The sequence below is a fragment of the Anguilla anguilla genome, chromosome 9 (genome assembly GCF_013347855.1).
Source record: "Anguilla anguilla isolate fAngAng1 chromosome 9, fAngAng1.pri, whole genome shotgun sequence".
Taxonomy (NCBI): domain Eukaryota; kingdom Metazoa; phylum Chordata; class Actinopteri; order Anguilliformes; family Anguillidae; genus Anguilla; species Anguilla anguilla.
Window position 1 is genome coordinate 20,715,040 of NC_049209.1, and position 20,053 is coordinate 20,735,092.

The window sequence follows — 20,053 nt, forward strand, 5'->3', positions numbered from 1 at the left end:
TGCGGGTGTGTGTGTGTGCCTGTGTGTGTGTATGTTCGTGTGTGTGTGCCTGTGTGAGTGCGTGCATGTTTGTGTGTGTGTGTGTGTGCCTGTGTATGTGTGTGTGCGTGTGTGTGTGTATGTTCGAGCGTGTGTGTGCGCATGTGTGTGTATGTATGTTTGTGTGTGTTTGTGTGCATGTGTGTGTGTGTGCGTGCGTGTGTGTGTTTGTGTGTGTGTGTGTGCATGTGTGTGTGTGTGTGCATGTGTGTGTGTGTGTGTGTGTGTGTTTGTGTGTGTGTATGTTCGTGTGTGTGTTCGTGTGTGCGTGCATGTGTGTGTGTGTGTGTGTGTATGTGTGTGTGTGTGTGTGTGCTTGCATGTGTGTGTGTATGTTTGTGTGTGTGTGTGTGTGTGTATGTATGTTTGTGTGTGCGTGCGTGCGTGTGTGTATGTATGTTTGTGTGTGTGTGCATGTGTGCGTGTGTGTGTGTGTGTGCATGTGTGTGTGTGTATGTATGTGTATGTGTGCGTGTGCGTGTGTATGTATGTGTGTGCGTGAGCGTGTGCGTGTGTGTGTGTGTACGTTTGTGTGTGTGTGCGTGTGTGCATGTGTGTGTGTGCGTGTGCGTGTGTGTGTGTGGGTTTTGTGGTCTGGCAGGTCTCCAGGCTCTGGGAGCAGACAGTAGTCTGATTCATTGGGCCCACCACACAGGAGCAGCCCCCGTGTTCCCACAGGACGGCAAGCGTATTCTTCCCTGGGCCTGCACACGCTGCGGCCTCAATGGGCCCTGTGTTGGCTGATGGTATCAGGCTAGCACACTGCTGCTCAACCTGAGGCCCCAGACAGCCACAAAGAGCCAGCATCAAAGAGGACAAAGTGCTCTGTACATACAGCTCCAGCACCATTAGTTATACAGGCTGTTTGATGCTGTAGCTTTGGGGCATAAGATGTTGTGTAAAACTAAGCTTGTTTGTGCAATGGGCAATATCTGTCTACAGCATTATTATTATGATTAATAATAATAATAATAATATTATTATTATTATTATTATTATTAACCACATTTGATATTTGTGCACCGAAACATGGCAGAAAAATACGCATCACACCATTACGGACCCATCTGAGCCCTTCTTTGTTGTGTTTTGTGCTTTTTATTCATGTGTGGTATGTACAGGTATAGGGGTTTCAGTCCCCACTTTTTGAGGCCCCACTGTGTAACAGTGTAATGTGTAGGAGGTGTTTGAGGCCCCACTGTGTAACAGTGTAATGTGTAGGGGGTGGCTTAGGGGCCAATGTGTAGCGGTTTAATATGCTGAAGGTGTCAGAGACCTCAGTGGTCTAACGTATTGGGGGTAGTAGAGACCCTAGTGTGCGGCTGTGTGGTGCATTAGGTGTGCAGACGTGCGTGTATCTGGGGCTCCTGGCCCTTGCGGGCGTGAGAGCCCTGCGGCAGCGCTGATGTGGTGAAAGTGGCGAATCCGGTGGGACGCGCCCGGGGCCGGGTGAATGGACGGGGATTTGCGCTGTCAGTGAGGCTGAGCCCGGAGCTGTGATCAGTAAAGCCTCTTTGTCAGCCGTTTGGATGGCACTGCGCAGGCTAGCGGGGGGGACACCCACCCCCCAGTCAGATCCGGACCGCTGACCCTGAGCTGTGGGAAAGGGTGGGGTTTGTGGGGGGCGGGGGTCTGGGGGTGCAGCTAATGGGATTGTGCTGAGTCCTCACTGTCTGCCCCTCTGGACCCTCATCTCATCCCACAAGCTGTTTTTAAACCACTTAGTCCCTCCAAATTTTGAGTTCCCATTTGCGATTGCAGGCCTTTCCTTTTGTCCAAGTGACCTTTTTTGGTGGTCTTTTTTTCCCACTAGTGTAAAAAAAAATGGTGTTGAGGGAGCTGCTTTCTGAGTGTGTATGATTTAATAATTTATTGTACGTCAGTGAGTCACTGAGTCACTGAGCAAGTGAACTTCTGAGTGAGTCGGTAAGTGAACGTGTTACTGGTTAATGAATGAGGGTGAGTCACAGAGTGAGTGAGCCATTAAGGAACCGAATCCTTAACGCGACCGAGTCAGCGAGTCAAATGAAAACGAATCTCTGTGCAACTGTGTCGGTGAAAGAGGCACACGACTCGCTGGGCTTGCGTCCTCCGGTCGCCCTCCGGAGCCGGAAAAGGGGCGGGGCGGTCTCGCTGACCTCGTGTGGCCTGCGCGTTTCAGCAGCAGCTGGCGGCGTACGTGTCCTGGGTGAACGCGCAGCTGAGGAAGAAGCCCGGGGTGCCGCCGGTGAGGGACCTGCGGCAGGACCTGCGCGACGGCGTGGTGCTCGCACACCTCATCGAGATCGTAGGTGAGCGTGCGCGGCCGGCGGCGACGTGACGTCACAGGCGATGGTTACGTGTGTCGCGCCCGTCAGGCTTTTGTATAACGTGAGGGTCAGGTGCATGTTGAGTAGTGGCGCTCCTGAATCCTACTTGTTGTATAATGGAATGGGAAATGCAGGGAGGAAAGGTTAAGGTGTGCGCTTTGCTTTGAGACAAACCTGTATAATAGAATGTGGAATAAAATAGCCCTCCAGTAAAAGCCCTCCAATGCAGAATATAAGCTGTATGAAGTGGTCATTCAGACAGGTGCTCAGATACAGGAGGGACTTTGTAGCAACAATTCCTGTGACCTCAAGACTCTGATGTGCCCTGGAGATCAGTGGGGTAGGCATTCATTACAGCTGTGTGTGTGCGTGTGTGTGTGTGTGTGTGTGTGTGCGCGTGTGTGTGTCTGTCTGTGTGTGTGTGTGTGTGTGTGTGTGTGCGCGTGTGTGTGTCTGTCTGTGTGTGTGTGTGTGTGTGTGTGTGTGTGCGTGTGTGTGTCTGTCTGTGTGTGTGTGTGTGTGCGCGTGTGTGTCGCCCCCAGCTGGTGAGCTCCTGGAGGGTATTCACTATGAACCGCGCGATGGACAGGAGAGCAGGGAGAACGTGGAGAAGGTCCTGCAGTTTGTCTCCTCCAAACGCATCCGCATGCCCCAGACCTCGGCCCGCGGTAAGAGCCACTCCCACAGGCTGTCCCTCTGAAGCACTGCTTCCCGAACTGTAGCACAGGACACACTGACGGGTTGTGAGAAGAGTTCAGCTGTTTCAGCACACGAAACAAGCATCACAACTCTTCCACAAACTTTCACACTAATTACCTAAACTTTGCACTCACGTATTTGTGGCTATATTTGAATAAGGGGTCACTGGTTTGTATAATTTTATTCACTTGCGTGAGGTAAGGATTTAAATGTTTTGGTATATTTATGGTATGATATAATTTTTTATTATTTATTCCTGTAATCACTAATTGGGATTAATTTCCTGTCCTCGTGAATTTCCCTCAGTCAGTGGCTTGTGGTCATGGAAAGCTTTGAAACACCTGGTCTACAGGAGGTTGTGTCATTGTGTCATTGTACCGCCTCCTTCTGTCTCCTCCAGACATCGTAGAGGGGAACCTGAAGTCTGCAATGAGGCTCATCCTGGCCCTGGCTGCCCACTTCAAACCCTCGGCCTCAGCCAGTCACAGAGCAGCAGCTGCCGCCGCAGGGCGGAGCCAGCCGCCGCCCTCCTCGGCCAGTCACCGGCCCAACTCCACCATGGCGATGGCACAGAACGCCGTGGCAACCCTGGCAGCGGCTCGGCAAGACGCCTGCCGCTCGGGGCACGGTGTCTTCAGCCTGAGGCAGGAGTGGCACAGGTGAGAGGCCACGCCCTAAAAATGGGCTTGAACTGCATACGGTTACTTTCACTGCATACGTTTACTTTTGCTGCATAAATTAACTTTCACTGGGTAATCTAAATTTTGTGGAGCAATGTGGGAGTCAGAAGCTAAATTCGGCACTAACGTTGCTTTTGAAATAAGTGTGAATGAAGTGCGAATTCACTAGACACCACAAATACATCCGATCCAAGGATTTAAGTAATCGACATCTCACCCTCTGTACGTAGTTTTAACAGTCAGGTTAGCAGGTCAGTCTGATGTGAGTAATAAAGTAAAGTTTATTTATATAGCACCTTTCTAGAGCGAAGATCACAACAGTGCTTCACAAAGAAATACAAAATAAAGAAATAAAAATAGTGGTAAAGAGTTATCGCTGTCTGTTCACCTGTGAGGCAAAGTGAAGAGTCTTTCTATCTGTTGTGCCATCATCTTCTCATTCCAGTTCAATCCGATGGTGAACAACAGCATTGTGAGAGTTATGCTCCATATGTTCCAGGCCTCTACATGTTACCGCCTACTATGATATTTTTCTTTTTGACACTGTATCATTTTGGTTTTTGACTCCTGGTACTTTTGGCTGATATTGGTGCTGAACTGAGTGTTGTGGTATCATGACACTAATGCAGTCAATATGATTGTTTTGTTTGGCTGTGATATTTTTACTTGGTGTTTTGCTGTTCTGCTGAACTTTTCCTGACTGTGCTAGATCTCACTTTCAAAGGAAATTGTTTTATTATTCTGTGTAACTTTTGGATCAGACTCCCTGGTAAAATGATGGTTTATAGTACTGGCTGAATGGGCCCCAAAATGAGTGGAGGTTCCTTGTGTTTTCAGCTACACTGATTTGAACAAATCATAGTTTTTGCTTTGTAGAACAAACTCTTCTGTTGCTGAGTCCTTTGGAACACATGGGAATCTTTATCCTCCTGTCTGTGAGTCCCCCGCCTTGGCCTTAATGTTCTAAAAAACGAGCAGGGGCTTCAGCTGGCGAACGGAATCAAGCTGTCGGCTCTGTGTTTAACAGGATTAGCTGACGGAGGGAACACACTCACATTCTCGCTTTAAAAGGGTCCATTAGCTGCTGCTGGCTCTTTGGGTATCGCCCTCTGGTGGCCGCAGGAGTGTGCTGCACCTGTGCTTGGCCTCTCACGGTTGGCGTGTTTTCTGTGCCCGCAGTCGCAGTGCCAGCGTGGATGATGAGACGGAGAGCCCGTGCTGGAGCGTGCGGGCGCTGGTGCAGCAGTACGAGTGCCAGCGGGACGGGCGAGAAGACAGCGTGGAGACAGTGCCCTCAGAGTAAGACCCCTGCCAACACATCCACGGGAGTGCTATGTGTATTCAGCTCCTGTTGTTTTATATTGGTGCCATTTTTTTGAGAGAGCTGAGCAGGAGACTGGACATTCTGCGAATGAAACTCGCTCCGGCAAGGAAGACATCAGCCATTAACAGAGTGGAATTGAGTGTAAAACGAGGTTTTGATTGAGTGCTCTGCGGCCGTTGGGTATGACGCCCTGGTGTGCACCTTTGTGAGCGGAAACGTAGTCTTACTGTATATCATGAAGAGATGAACCGGTCGATACATCTCACTCAGCAGCTTTATTACGAGTGAGTGTTTGACGCGCCTAACCTGTGGCACTTTACGGTGCATCACGGCAGAAGATGGCTTTTCCCTGTAGAGCAGTACAGTTGATCCACGGAGCGCTCCACGCATTTTAGGGGTCTGGCGTAATGCGATTATATTGATTCGATTGAAACCTCGACCTCGAAGGTTATGACGCATCGCTTAGCTACGACGGATGGCTCCATGGCAACAGCGCTGCTGCTTGTTGTAGCCCTATTCATTTGAAACAGGGAAAAGGACTTGGACAAATACCGCTTGGCACAACAGGGAAACCCTCCAAAAAGATCAGGAATGCAGAGATTGTAGAAGAATGGACTTGTTTATTGTAAAGGAATGGTTGACATTTTAGTCATGCATGACTCTCTTCTGTCTTCAGTCAGTGGAGCAGCGCTACTATCAAAGCTCATGAGCTAAAGGAGGAAGTATTACAGATATTGGGGACTCCAGGGCTCGTTATGGGGGCCTGCTTTGAGGAGGTCTGTCCAGTTGTCTGCCTGAAGTATCTGAGAGAGCCAATGGCTTTATTCCTTCTCTGGGTGGGGAAAACACGATTAACGTTTGATAGGCTGAAATGGAGAAGGTGTGTGGGGTAGCTGCAGTGCCCTGTGCTGTTTACGGTGTGAGCGGGAGAGGGAGAGGGAGAGGGAGAGGGACAGGACAGGTGAAGCCCAGCAGCTGGGGAATCTGAGCACATTTAGGGAGATGGATGGGGACTGACCTGACCTGCGTGGAGCAGCTGCTGGAGTGTGTGTATGTAATGGGTTTTAAATATGTGTGTGTACGTGTGTGTGATTAGATTCATTAGGATTTATGTGTGTGTAGGTGTTGTTTATGTGGGTGTGTGTGTGTGCGCGTGATTAGATATGCCTGGATGTGTGTGTAGAAGATGCTGTTTGTGTGTGTATGTTTGTGTGCGCGCGTGCGTGATTAGATACATGTCTGTTTATGTGTGTGGATGTGTATGTAGAGGATGTTGTTTATGTGGATGTGTGTGCATGTATGTGCATGTTTATTTGTGTTTGTGTGCACATGCATGTGTGTATAGTGTAGTGTTCTTGCTTATGGGCGTATGTGTGCGGAAGTGTGCATGTCTGTGCATATGTGCGCATGTGAGGCTGTGCTTGTGCGTGTGTGAGACTGTGTAGGTATACGGGATTGGCGGTTGGGAGGGGGGGGGGGGTGGGAGGTGTCAGGCCGTCAGACAGTCCCCGTCGCTCCAGGACGGGTCGCTCTCGTGAGGTCACGGTCGACAGCGGTCGCTCGTCAGCGCCGCGCTGGGGGACTGCGGTCAGCCCTCGGGCCAGGGCCGAGACAGCAGAGCGCTCAGCCGCGCAGAGCAGAGCAGAGCAGAGCAGAGCACAGCAGAGCAGAGCAGAGCAGAGCAGAGCAGAGCAGAGCACAGCAGAGCAGAGCAGAGCAGAGCAGAGCAGAGCAGAGCAGAGCAGAGCAGAGCAGAGCAGAGCAGAGCACAGCCGCGCAGAGCAGAGCAGAGCAGAGCACAGCCGCGCAGAGCAGAGCAGAGCAGAGCAGCCCTGCTGTAAAACACCAGTTACACAATCCCCCCCCCCTCCTCCTCCCTGCCTGCCGTGTGCTAATCCGGGCTGTGATGTAACCCCCAGCCGCCTCTTATCAGCACATCCCCTCTATCTTTTATTTGCTCAAGTCTTGCGCTCTCTCGCTCGCTTTGAAACGCCATAGAAGGATTGAATCTGCTGCAGGTGTACGTATTTCATCCGGACATTTGATCTTACGAATGCGCATTCTTCTTTTTTTTCTGTGGTTTCCCTGTTCCGAGTGCCTATGCAGATACCGCGGGTTTGCCTTGCGGGGCACTGTGTAATATTTCCCTCAAAGCTATAGAGGCATTTTTCTGGAAACGGTAACTGCTGCTGCGCATTCATGTTGTGTCGTTTTTTAGAAGCTAAGCTTGCAGGAGAGATTGCAGGCACGAATAGCAGCTTCTTTCTGAATACTTACCCTGAATTGCTTGAGTAAAAAATATCCAGCCGTAACGAAATGGACGGCACACTAGCTTCTCAAGTCACCCTGAAAGAGGAGGGACGTTTAATAAATAAGTAAATGAAACGTAACATCTTTGTTTTGTTGCCTGTGAGGTTTGTTTTCTAATGTAGAGGAGTAATTGAAGTGAGAGAATTACCCGCTTATCCTGAGCAGGGTTGCGAGGGGTGCTGGAGCCTATCCCAGCATGCACTGGGCGAGAGGCAAGAATACACCCTGGACAGACCGCCAATCTGTCGCAGGGCTCAAGCACGAGTCTCCATCCCATTAACTGTACATAGCTTTCGCATATACATGTATTTACTTCCCTGTGCAGTGGAGGGGAACTAAACTGTATTCCAGTAGTTTATTTGGCTTCTCTTGTTGTTTGTCACATGGCACGCAACCCTGGCGGTGTCCGGGAGCTGGAGTGGGAGAAGTTTGTTTCATAACCAGGAAAGAGTGGGGCGATTCGAACCTGCCAAATGTTAACGCGCTTCCCGAGGGCGGCAATTATATAAAAGATTAGCGAGAAAAAAATCCGCTGGTTCCAATTCCTGTTGTCACAGTTACACCATCGAGCGCGGCCTGACGGCGCTTTGTCTTCTCCTGAAACCGCCGTTTGAAGGATCGGCTGGATTTGAAAGTCAGATTTCAGAGTGTTTCGCTGTTGATCCTCAGGTCATCATGGCCCTGCTTCCCTTGTTGTCTGTCCTCATTTCTGTGCAGTGCATTTTGGGATAGGATACATACATCACTCATGTCAGAGCCTGTGAAGCAGACCCATACCACGGTTTTGTGTTATGGTGTGGAGGGTGTGCCTGAACACACTGCTGTGTTTTAGTTTGTGCTGTGACTGTGTAGGATATATGGGTGTTTTGCTGTGTTCTTTCTGTGTTGTGTTTCTCAGTGTGTGAATGCATGAAGCCCCCAAGTCTGCTGATATCTGCCTCTTTCTTCCCTATATCTTTGTCTGGAAGTGTGTGTGTGTCTGTGTGTGTGTGCATATGTGTCTTTGTGTGTGTGTGATCCAGTGCATGTGTATGAAGGGGAGAGAGAGGGTCTGTCTTTCTCCTTCAAGTGCACCCCAGAGATATTTTACATCAAGTGGTTTAACCGCACGGCTTTAAAGTTCCCTTCCAGTACGGGAGCTGGCTGTCAGAATCCTCCCCATTTTGTGTGCCTGAATGAGCCAGTCTCCTGCAGAGACCCCCACCTCACCCCCCCAACAATGCAATGATCCCCTGTGTAAGTGAGAGAGCGAGAGGGAGGGAGGGAGGGAGGAGGGGGGAGGGTAAACACTGGAGGGCTGGGCCATGTCTGACATCTCCACACAGAAAAAGAGAGAGAGAGAGAGCGAGGCGGAGAGCTCGAAAGAGAGCGAGGGAGGGAGGGGGGAATCGGAATCTGACAATCTTCCTCAGAAGGAAGGAAAAAGACATTTATTGAGGCAAGAATCTGCTGACTAACAATGCGTGCTTGAATGGGGAAATAATTAGCCCTTAAGACACAGGCAGAAGCTGAATAAGAGAGAGAGAGAGAGAGGGGCAGGATGCAGCTGCCTCTGTGATAGAATACCAATCCTTTTTCATCTGTCTGAGGCAGAGGCAGACAGGATTTCCATATGGTTCAGTGAGGGAGGGTCTGGGGGGAGAGAGCGAGAGCCTGGCTGTTTTCCTGCAGAAGAGCAGCGGGGCGCTGGAGGAGGCGGCGGCGGCGGTGATGAGGGAGAGCGCAGGGCAGAGTCGCCGCACGCTTCTCAGACGGTCTCTACGGAAACGCGCGTGAGGCGGGTCGGGCTCCCGCCACTGGCGGCGGCGGCCGAGGACGGCGAGCGCCCGCGAGACCGCTAACGGGGCGCGGTCCGCCCCTGCCGGGGGGGGGGGGGGGGGAGCAGAACGGTCGCGGCGGTGGGCTCCGCAAGAGAAGGCTTCTCCACCTTTTGTTTATTATTCGCCCCGGTCCGGACATTTTGACTCAACTCCCCGTGCGTTTTGGGGCGATGTTCCGGAGCGGGGACGGGGACGTTCTCCCGGGGCTCGACAGGAGCTGCACAGGAGGGTAGGGGGGTGGGGGCGGGGGGGGCAGCGTTGGGGGGCGGGACGCGGGCGCCCGGAGGTAGGACGCCAGGATGGGAGCCAAGCAGATGAAATGGTAAGAGCGCGGAAAATACACGCGACATCACAGCGGTCTGGTGCCGTCTCTGTCTCACCGTCCCATCGCTGCTGCCGTCAGTCGCCATGGTAACTCTTCTCCGCTGCACCTCGTGCACGGCGAAGCTTCACCCCATCGCTCCATCTGTCTGTCCGTCTGTCTGTAACGTCCAGAAACGTGGAGCGTGTTTTTCACTCGGTGGCCATTGTCAGTGTGCTGGCAGCGCGTTCTCACAGATGGGTGATTTGTGGATGTGTTTTTCAGTCCGCAGATATTGATCTCCTCAGATCAGTAATTCTTTTACAGCTGAGCCCAACAGGAGGTAGTGTGACAGGGGTGTATCTATAAAACTGTACAGAAGTGCTTTATGTGTCAGTGTGTGCAGATAGTTTATGTGCACCAGTTTACAGCATGGAAGTACATGTTCTATTCACTGTTAATTATATTCAGATTGTTTTTGGCTTAAGTCTTGATTAAAATAATTTGACATTCAGTCACGTTGTTGTCATATATACCTAATGACTATCATAAATCAACTAAATGTCTTGTTAGTTTTATTATTTTAGTCACAGAAATGATATGTCTGACATCTCCAAACAAAAGATGGATAGGTGTATATTTATTCATCAAGATTATACCAGAAAATAGGTTATAGAAGAATCCTACATTAGATTCGATACACGTTTCTATATTGACCATGTGCAAATGTGAATGCTGCCACTATGGTGCCTGCTCAAAATATGACCATGCCTTCTCTTGTCATATGTAGTTATGCAAAAACTGTAAAAAAAAAAAAAAAAAAAACCCTGTTTTAATTATCACTATATTTGATTTTCAGGAAAAAATGTCATATTTTACTTTTTTTTAGTTTTAAACTTCCAGTATCTGTTCCAGATAAATTTTGCCTTTACCAGTATGTTATGTTCAGCAGTTGCACACATCCCACCTCGCCACCTTGAGGAGCTCTTAGCTGTTTATCTTCAGCGGTCCCCTGTAAACATGTTATTGAAAAGGCGTTAAAAATTTCCGACCAAATGCTTCATGCTGTAATGCTAAGTAGACCAACTGTTGCTTGCACATTTTGTCTGCCAGTTTGTAGTGGTCACCAAAAGGAAAACCTGGTTGGAAGATCAGGGCATGAACGTGCAGTTTATTTCCATTTCATCGTAGTTTTGCATTTTGTCATGCCTTCCTCAATGTTCATTAAATTGTACATCTTCTTTGTAGAATATTTTTGTCAAGAATGTAGTCGATGAAATTAACACTTATTCTGTGCAGTGGTAGTATGCTTCCAGTGTATGGCATCAGTGAACAGAAGCTTTGTGGGCCTGAGTGTATCATTGGGTGGCAGTACTGAATATTTTCTGGTTTAATGCAGTGTCATATGTTTTTCAAGGTAGCTATATTATCTACTGTGTGACAGTTGCATATATATTCTGTGTGGATGGCGGTCCATATGTTCTAGTGTGCAGTATTAGTTGCATGACTGTTGTGTATGTTTGAGTGTGAGTAGCGCATACATTCTGTTTCTGTGTGACACTGGAACATGTGTTTGTTTCTATAGCAGATTTAATATCTTTTATCTTTGGTAGCCATGTGCAGTATCCATATGGGCTTGGGTTGAACAAGCATGTGTTATTATGTGACCATTAGGGCTGTTTGTGTCAGTACATTCCTCCTGATACGGTACTTATCACCTTACAGGTGCTTTGGCGTGCGTGACATCATGATAAGCATAATGACACTCAGGTCTTCTCGATCTTGCCACTTCTCCCCCCCAGATCAGAACTGTGTGCTTTGAACAGACTTCAATGCTGTGATTTACAGATTACTTTGGTTGATCTGTTATCTGTCAATAAATGTTTTGCATTGAAATAGGTTTGCATTAGTCAGCTATAATGGCATTTAATCACTGGCATTGGTGCACGCGTCCTGTTTTAAAAGGTCTGTATAGGAGTAAATTAAAAGTGTTCCTTTACAATAATAAAGTTGTGTTGCATTATAGTATATAGTATATTATTTCTGCAACTGTCGGTTGCAGAAATAATTCCCTTTCACGGTCTGCCATTACCGCCTGAGGTTTGCAGTCCGGTCCAGGTTTTTTTTTTTTTTACTTTTAGGCCGCAAATATTCCAGAAAGACCAGGCCATGGGAAGCAGAGGGCTAGGGCGTAAGATTTAGGAGAACATGGTGTATGTGGGAGAAGAGCTCTGTAGAACAGAGATTTAACGCTCCCTATAAAACAGTAATACAAGGGTAATATGGGATATACTTTGACAGCCCTTCACAGAGGAAAAAAAAAATCCTTTTAATAAGCTATATGGCTCTCTTCCCTTAAACCCCCCCCCCCCCCCCCCCGCGTTCTGAGCCCTTGAGAGAGGCATTATGGTCCTACTCTGGGAATAGTTGGCATGGTTTCCAGCTTTATGTTCAAAAACAACAAATGCCTGGGAGCCGAGCCAGAGCGGAGATTTTAAATCTAACGGCGGAATGAGCTCGCTGTGGTGCGGCCGGCCAGCGTCTCCTCTCGCCGGGCCTTCTGGGTTAGCGGCTCGCTCTGCTGCGGAGCACAGGATCCCTCCCAGTCCCGAACAGGAAACGCACTTTTGTTTTTCTACGGCGGTCATGTGAGAGGGGCATGCCCTCCGCTCCCAACGGGCCGCTTTTCTGCTGGGTTTTTAAAAAACGCCGCATTCCAATATTACCCACGGCGTCTTCGCCCCCCTCCCCACCCCCCCCACCCCCGCTTTACCACATGACTTTCTCCCCTTCTGCTCGAGTGCCCAGATTGGTTCGATTTGTACCCCTTTGATTGGTCGTCTGCTGGCGGTGCCCTGCTGGGGTGGGAAGTCTGTCTGTACCTTTTGCAGTCCCACCCAATGGCTTTTTGTGCTACACGATTTTGGTCTAGGCGTACAATGCAATGCGGTAGCTATAGCAACCATAACAGCGCATTTTCACAGCTGCGTGATCTAGATGGTGGCTCTGGAATACTACTGCTGGAGCTACGTGTGTTCATATGCACCCTGAGGGCAGTGATAGAGAAAGTGCAACTGGTCACCCCAGGGATGCGTGTCATACACTTGCTGAGGATCATAGCGCTCACCCTGAGCCCTGTGTGGACGCAGCAGGTGACTGTAAATGAAACCCTGAGCGTCCCTCTCTGGTTCCCTGCGTTGGGGACAGAATGCCTTCAGCTCTGTGGCCTGTCCTGTGGTGTTTGCCCCTCCTGTGTGGTTTTGGCAGGGCGGTCGGGAAGGCGGTGACCCGTCCGACAGGAAAAGGCAACGGGGTGGACGGAGTGGCCAGAATGGGATGTTTATTATATCGAGCGAATACAGCACGTTGTCTGAGATTGCACAGACCTTCATTGTTGGTCCCTAATTAGTGCCTTAATGTCTCATTTAGTCTGAAGGCATCTTGTAACTATGTCCACCAGATCCAATCGCTGCAAAATGGAGGTCTGCAATGGACCAGAGATGAGTACCGTGCTCGCCTTAGCCCGATGACTTAACACCATACAGTACAGAATATAATGTGAGGAAAGCTGCTGGTGAAGCTGCTCGCGATTGTGGAGCGCGAGGGAGCAACAGTTCTGCCAGCTGTCTGTGTCGAAATGTCGGTGTTTCCGCAGTCTGTTCTGGACATTAAATGTGCAAAATAGCTCTAAAGCTCTATGTTCCTGCTCACCTCATTCTTCTGATTAGTCTTTTTTTGAACTTATCCAGGTGGGAATTTGTTATTTTTGTTATTAATGTTGCTAGGTGTGTCTGCTATGAATTTTCATCAGCCTTGTGTCATTTTTAGAGCTCATTTCTGTGATGTTCAGCCTGTAAATGTAGAACACAGTGGAAGCTGTTTGTTACATCAGGCCGACGTGCGGGAATGAGGCTTTCCGCTCTGCGCGTCTCCTCAGAGACGGAGTTTGTATTATCATTTCCTTTTCTCTTTGCCTTCGACTGCTTCTTTAAAAAAAAAAAACCCAGTAAAAAAAAAAAAAAAGCTTTCCCAAACATTCCCTCTGCGTTCCCCCCACCCCGCCCCCTCCACCCCGGCTCCCAGCCTCCCCGTTTCGGATGTTGCTGTTGCGCAACCGCGCCGTCCCTTCAAACCACGCGCCTCCTCGCCCCCCAAGCCGCATGTGGGCCACCGGCAATTTACCGAAGGGCACGCTTGGAATTTTATCTGCGGACTGTGTGAGCAGCGCTCTCGCAGACGACGCTCGCTCCTTTGTTCGGTGCCGTTGTTTTCCCAGCAGAAGTTATTTTTGGTTCGGTAGGTGATTAATGCTTCACCTCTGTTCAGCGCACATGAGCCCTGTGGACGTGAATGGGGCTGTATTCAGTCCCGCAGGACGGCCTACTGGCCTGGGCACAGCATGCTCTCCTTCTCCCTCTCACACTCACTCTCTTTTTTTTTTTCTCTGTCTCCCCCTCTTTCATTCTTTCCTGCTGATAATACATTTCCCCCCTCTTCTCTTTCTCACACCCACACCACCACCCTTCTCTGTCCCTCTCCCCTTTCCCCTCTCTCTTCCTCTGGCCCTCTCCCTCCCTCTCTCCCCCTTCCTCTCTGTTTTCTCTCTCTCCCTCTTTCTTTTGCCAAGGCGGACAGCGATGACTCAGATTTAGTTAGGTTTGAAACGTACAAACCGAGAAAAGAGGAAAGGAAAAGTTTGGAGTGTGATCAGATCAAAACATGAGGGGGAGCAGGAGCTGAGGGTTTGCTGGTGTTTCAAACAGGCGGTGCTCGAAAGACATCAGAAAATGAAAAACAAAAAAGAGAGAGAGAGTGGGGGGCACTCATATTCAGTCCTCTGAGTATGGGAGCTGCAGGCCTATTCAGAGCACAGAGCAGACAATGGAGCCAGAACACTCCAGGGCTATCTTTCCCTACCCCTCTCTCTCTCTCTCTCTCTCATTTTATCTCTCTCTCTCGCTTTCATACACACACTCATATACACACAAGCAGACAAGCTCTGTGGCATACACCCCTCTTTTTCACGCACAATAACAAGGACAGCATCCCCCATAGTCTCTTTGAGGGGCAGCATTGTTGCTTCATGAAAGAAAAAAAAAAACAAAGGAAAAAATTCATTAGGGAGTTCTGATCTGCACCACTTACCCTCCCCCTACTGTGTCTCTCATTCACACACACACATGCACTCCCCCACACACAAACACACATGCACACACACACGCACATACACACACATACATACACACACACACACACACGCACATATGCACATGCTCATACACACGCACACACATGCACACACACACACGCACACATGCACATACGTAAGCATATGTATATGCACACATAAACACATTCAGACACTGCTGCAGACATACACACACAAACACACGCATTGACGGACCCACGCACACGCACACATATATATTTATACATACATGCAGATGTATTCATGCAGATGTATAACACTCTCAGACAAGCGCATGTAGATATACACACGCAGGCACATTCTGGGACGCACATGCGCCCCCCCGTCTTTTCAGCGCATACCGGGTCTCGAAGGCCACAGCTTCCTGGTCGCCATGGAAACAGTTTTGAGAAGCTCAGCTCAGAGAGACACACCTGGTCCCCAGTGGTGCGTGAGTCACGTGACACGAGTCACAGCCACGCATAAGGGGGTTGAGATGAAATGAAGGTGAAAATGGGGGCTTGAGAGTCATGCCTCTTTCAGATTAGGTGTGGCTGGAGTGCCTCTTTCTGATTGGATGTTGGGTAGAGCATCTCTCTCTGATTAGGTATGAGTAGAACACCTCTCTTATTGGTGTGTGGATTGTGTATAGATGCAGTACACTGTAGAGCTGACAGCCTCTGAGCCTTTTAGCAGCCTAACAGGGTGTGAGACACAGACCCAGTCTGTTCTGTAGGCATGGGCAGACCCTCCCTCTCACCTACAGAATCCATCTTTCACAGTACCTTTGGCTTACAGTCTGCACATTGTTGTAATGCATTGTGATAGCAGGTGCCTTTATCGTGTAACTGCGTGTTTACTGGGGTAATTCAGATGAAGCTTTGCGCTCACGAGCGGCCCATCCACCCGCGGTCTGAATGTGCCACCCTGCTGTGGGTGCTCGTGTTGGCCGTCCTCCCTGGATCGCAAAGACGGGTGCAGCTGCCCTTCAGTCCAGGATGCCAGTGAGGGAAAGATCACAAAAAAGACAAAATAGTTTAAAGAGTGTCTCACCTGGAGCTGTTAGGAGCACCTGCCTCCTGATCCTGGTGTACTCTCTGATCTCGGGGGCGCACAGTAAATAATTAATGCTGTTTGGAGCCTCTCACAGCGATAGTGTCCACCGCTGCTGTAACTGAGCACAGTGCGAGTCCGTCTGCATGTGAAAACGTCTTGCTGGCTTGGGCAAGGCATAACTGGCTGGAGTCTCACCCTTGGAGGAAGGGTTTCGGTTGTCAGGGTTGTGACCGCTGTGGCTGATGGGATACCTGCAGTCAGCCCGCACTGCCTGAGCCTGCTCCTCCAGTGCGTCGACTGCACAGTTCCGCTGGCAGACCGTGGGGTGAAAATAAGCTGCTTTGCTTCCCTACGCTGTCCCTGTTGCTGCACAGATAAGATGGGCTTACAAATGTGATTGGACGCTGAATTGGCAGGAAGGAAAAAAGTAGGGATGAAAATTGGTCCATTAAAAAACGTGACTCGTACTCACCTTACTCTCTTCATGCATTCTGGCCTTCGGCGTGTGGTCAGAGAAAGGATCCGTGTGCTTGCTGGTGTGACCAGGTCATTAGAGGCTAGAGACACCATATTTGTGTATAGTGGTGGGGCTGTGGAGTGCTGGAGGGAGGATTGTGTGTTTCTTTAGCCCTTTTAGAATAACAGGGCTTTCAATAATTCAGTAATCAAAGAAGACGGCAGCAGTTCACGACGAGGCTGCGGTCCTTGAAGTGGGTCATTTGTGCATTATTGATCGTCTCCCAGATCTAGTGGCACAGCTCAGTGGATCTGAAGCCTCTTGCTTTTTTCCATTTCTTTTTTATGCTTACTCCTTTTCTCCTTAATTTTGCAATACGCAGATATATATTTATACAGTGCGGTTCATAAGTATTTGGACAGGAATACAATTCTTGCTGTTTTTGCTCTACTCCAGCGTGTTGGACTTGAAATGAAACAATCAATCGGAGGGTAAAATGGATACTGTCAGCTTTGGAGAGTATTTGCATACATATCAGGTGATCTGTGTAGGAATTGCAGCCCTTTTTATACATAGCCCCCCATTTTAGGCAACTGAAAGTAAATGGGCAAATAAACATGATCTTATTTATATAGGTTTGTCATATTTAGTACTTGGTTGCAAATGCTGACTGAAGTGTGCAGTCTGTGGATATCACCAGATCCTGGTGATGCTCTGCCAGGCTTGTACTGCATCCATCTTCAGGTCCTGCTTGTTTCAGGGCCTTTTTGCTTTCAGTTTTGTCTTCTTGTCGAGTGAAACACTTGTTCTGTTGGATTCAGTTTGGGTAATTGACTTGGCCAGCCAAGAACATTCCACTTTTTGTTGCTGAAAAACTCCTTGGTTGCTTTAGCAGTATGTTTGGGGTCATTGTTCTGCTGCAATGTGAAGTGCCATCCAATGAGTTCTGAGGCATTTGGCAGGATCTGAGCAGATGTTTCTGTATACTTTTCTGTTTCTGTATAAGAATTTGTCCTGCTGCCATCAGCAGTCACGTCATCAATAAAGACAATTGAGCCAGTTCCAGTGGCAGCCATACATGCCCGTAACACTACCTTCACTCTGTTTCACATGATGGTAGGCTTTGGATCATGAGCAGTTCCTTTCTTTCTCCACACTTTCCTCTTCTCATGACTTTGGTGCAGACCAATACTCATCTCATCTGTCCACAAGACTTTGTTCCAGAACTTTAGTTTATATACTTCTTTTTCTTTTTAGCAAACTCTGACCTTGCCATTCTGTTCTTGAGACTTACCAGTGGTTTGCATCTTGTGGTGAACCCTCTGTGGTTATGCTGGTTTAGTCTTGCCTTTGTAGTAGTCTTTGAACATCTATTTAACTTCTGTGACCCTCAAACTCCTGAGTATGAATCCCAACAATTCCTGATGGTATTATATCTGAATTCCTATTACAAGGAAACAGCGTGAGCGGTATCTGGTGGGCCTCCTGTACATCCTGAGGGCATTTCTCTGTCCGGGTGTAGTTCAGCTTTAAGGAATATTCCTCAGTCCTCTGTGTCATCCACCCATAATGGGGGCAGTGTGGCCACAAATTGAACTGGAATTCAGTCTGCCGCATTGTGGTTTGGTCTTAAATTTGGATAACTGTTGTAAATCATTATTGTGCACCGCATTTGTAGAGCACATGATTAGAGGGAAAAGAAGTAGACCTAACTAGTGCTTTCCTGGTTATTGGGAATCAACAGATGAACCACAATGCATTTAGATTGAACTCCAAAGTGTTTTATTATTTGAGACCATGGTTGTGTCTTGGGCACTGGTTAGCCAGCAGACTTAGCTGCTGCTGTGTATCATGTTTCTGTACTCTTGTGTAAATATTTACATTTTGACAAGCTTTCGTCTCAGAAGGAGACATCACCAAATGTACTTCAGACCTGACCTCCGTAAGTGCAGATCAGAGTACCTCATAACAGTGTATTGGGATGATGTGATGATCCTGTTAAAATGTATGGTCCACTATTAGACATACCGGTTACCAGAAGAAGAAGAACTGTTCAAATCAGCTTGGGCCATCGTACCTTTGAAATAGGCACTTAACCTTAATTGTTTAAATGAAATTACTATAACAATGGATTAATGTAAATACAGTTTAAGCTGTGGAAGTAAACCTGCATGAGGGCTGTATGCTAACCTACTAAGTAATAATGGCGAAGTATTGGTTTATTATTGGTTTAATGTGGTTTGTACGTATTTGTATTATTGGTGTTTCTCTATTGGACCGTGGATGACTGACAGCTGCAATGTCTCTTTCCCTCTCCACCCCTGTCCCTCCAGTCTCAGCTCCCCCAGTCCTACGCACACGCCCAAAGCAGAGACCATTGGCAGCCAATCAGAGAACAAAGGGGAGCTTGTGGATGGCCAATTAGATGAATCACCCAATAAATCAGGTGTGGTGCTTGTTGTGGATCAGCCAGGGAGCTACACATTTTTTTCAACCTCCAGTCATTGTCACTGTTGTCTCTGCCCTGTGTGATTTCACAACAACCCTCTTGTTGTCTTGGCCTCCAGATGACGTGGCAAAGTCTGCTCCATGTGGTCCAGGGGCTGCTGCAGTGCATTCTGGCCCAGTGGGGCGTCGCTCTTGGGAGGATCAGTTGTACGAGCAACAGGAGCAGCTGGAGAGAGAAATGCAGGAGGCCAGGAGGATGGTGTCCAGCCTGCAGGTAACTGCACACACATGACCACTTGTACACACACGTGTGCGCACATTCGCATACACACACGCGCACGCGCACACACGCACACACACACGCGCACACACCCACAGCGACACCGTATGAAGAGGAAGTTAGGATGATTCCAAGGGGTCTGACTGATAGGGGCCCTCAAAAAATAATTGAACATACAATCTCACACACACACACACACACAGACATATAAATTAATTTCTTACCTGCTGTTGTCCAGATTATGGGCTAATTGGTTGTCTGCCATGCTGTCACACTGATTTGCTATTAACCCTGACACAGCCACCGTGGACTAAAATGTGCATTTTACACCAACATTTAACTTACATACAGTGTAGTACAAGCTAACTTTATTTGAAGTGGACTATTGAGAGTGGAGGGAATAAGGAGAATTTGAGAAAATAGACGAGGGTAGAGAAGAAATTGGCAGGTAAAAACAGGGAGGTATAGCTTTAAGACGGCAGTGGGGATTAATCTGATCGCCCCTGGAGACACTGTCACATGACTGAATGTGATTCCGAGTGCGTGTTTGTGTGCTACACACTTGTTACAATAATGTTTGCTAACGTAGGAGTGTTCAGGCTGGACAGACTGGCGGCAGGAGACTGAGGACTGTGCGTGTGTGTGTGTGTGTGCGTGTGTGCCTGTGTGCTTGTGTTCATTATCCAGGCCTTGTTGCTGCACGGCTCCTTACCTGAAGACGAACAGGAGGTCTCTCTCAGCCTGGGAGAGAGTGCGGAAAACCCAGAGCAGCAGCTGGTACTGTACAGTCTGTACTCTCTGTCTCTCTCTCTCTCTCTCTCTCTCTCTTCTAGTTAATATTTTTCTACGTAGAGCATATACTGCAGAGTTCTTTAGAGTCCTGTACTGTGGAATTGTATTTTATTTCTCTTTGGCGCCCCCTTTTCAGTTTTAGTAAGGAGGATTGTGTTTCTCTTTCTCCCTCCTCTGACCTGCTGCTTTGTCTGTGGTTGAGAAAGAGGGTATCAATTTCTCTCTGGCTTTCTGTGAGCCTGCCCTGCTCCTCCTCTCTCTCTGTCTCTCTCTTATTCACTCTCTGCCCCTTCTCCCTTCTCCTCTCTGTCGTGCTTTTCTAAGAGACAGCGTTCAGTCATGTAATGGTT

General features: G+C 48.5%; 1 protein-coding gene across 7 annotated transcripts in view; it reads left to right on the forward strand.

Moving 5' to 3' along the window:
* dixdc1b (DIX domain containing 1b) overlaps positions 1-20,053 on the forward strand; it is a 35,943-nt gene that overhangs the window by 6,097 nt on the left and 9,793 nt on the right. For 5 of the 7 annotated variants that reach the window (XM_035434005.1, XM_035434002.1, XM_035434004.1 and 2 more), the window contains 7 exons: positions 2,201-2,330; positions 2,891-3,016; positions 3,448-3,706; positions 4,907-5,026; positions 18,517-18,629; positions 18,751-18,905; positions 19,599-19,688. In XM_035434005.1, the coding sequence (XP_035289896.1) occupies positions 2,201-2,330; positions 2,891-3,016; positions 3,448-3,706; positions 4,907-5,026; positions 18,517-18,629; positions 18,751-18,905; positions 19,599-19,688 (993 nt within the window). The remainder of the gene's footprint in view (positions 1-2,200; positions 2,331-2,890; positions 3,017-3,447; positions 3,707-4,906; positions 5,027-18,516; positions 18,630-18,750; positions 18,906-19,598; positions 19,689-20,053) is intronic. The other 2 variants (XM_035434007.1, XM_035434003.1) reach the window with 1 other exon arrangement.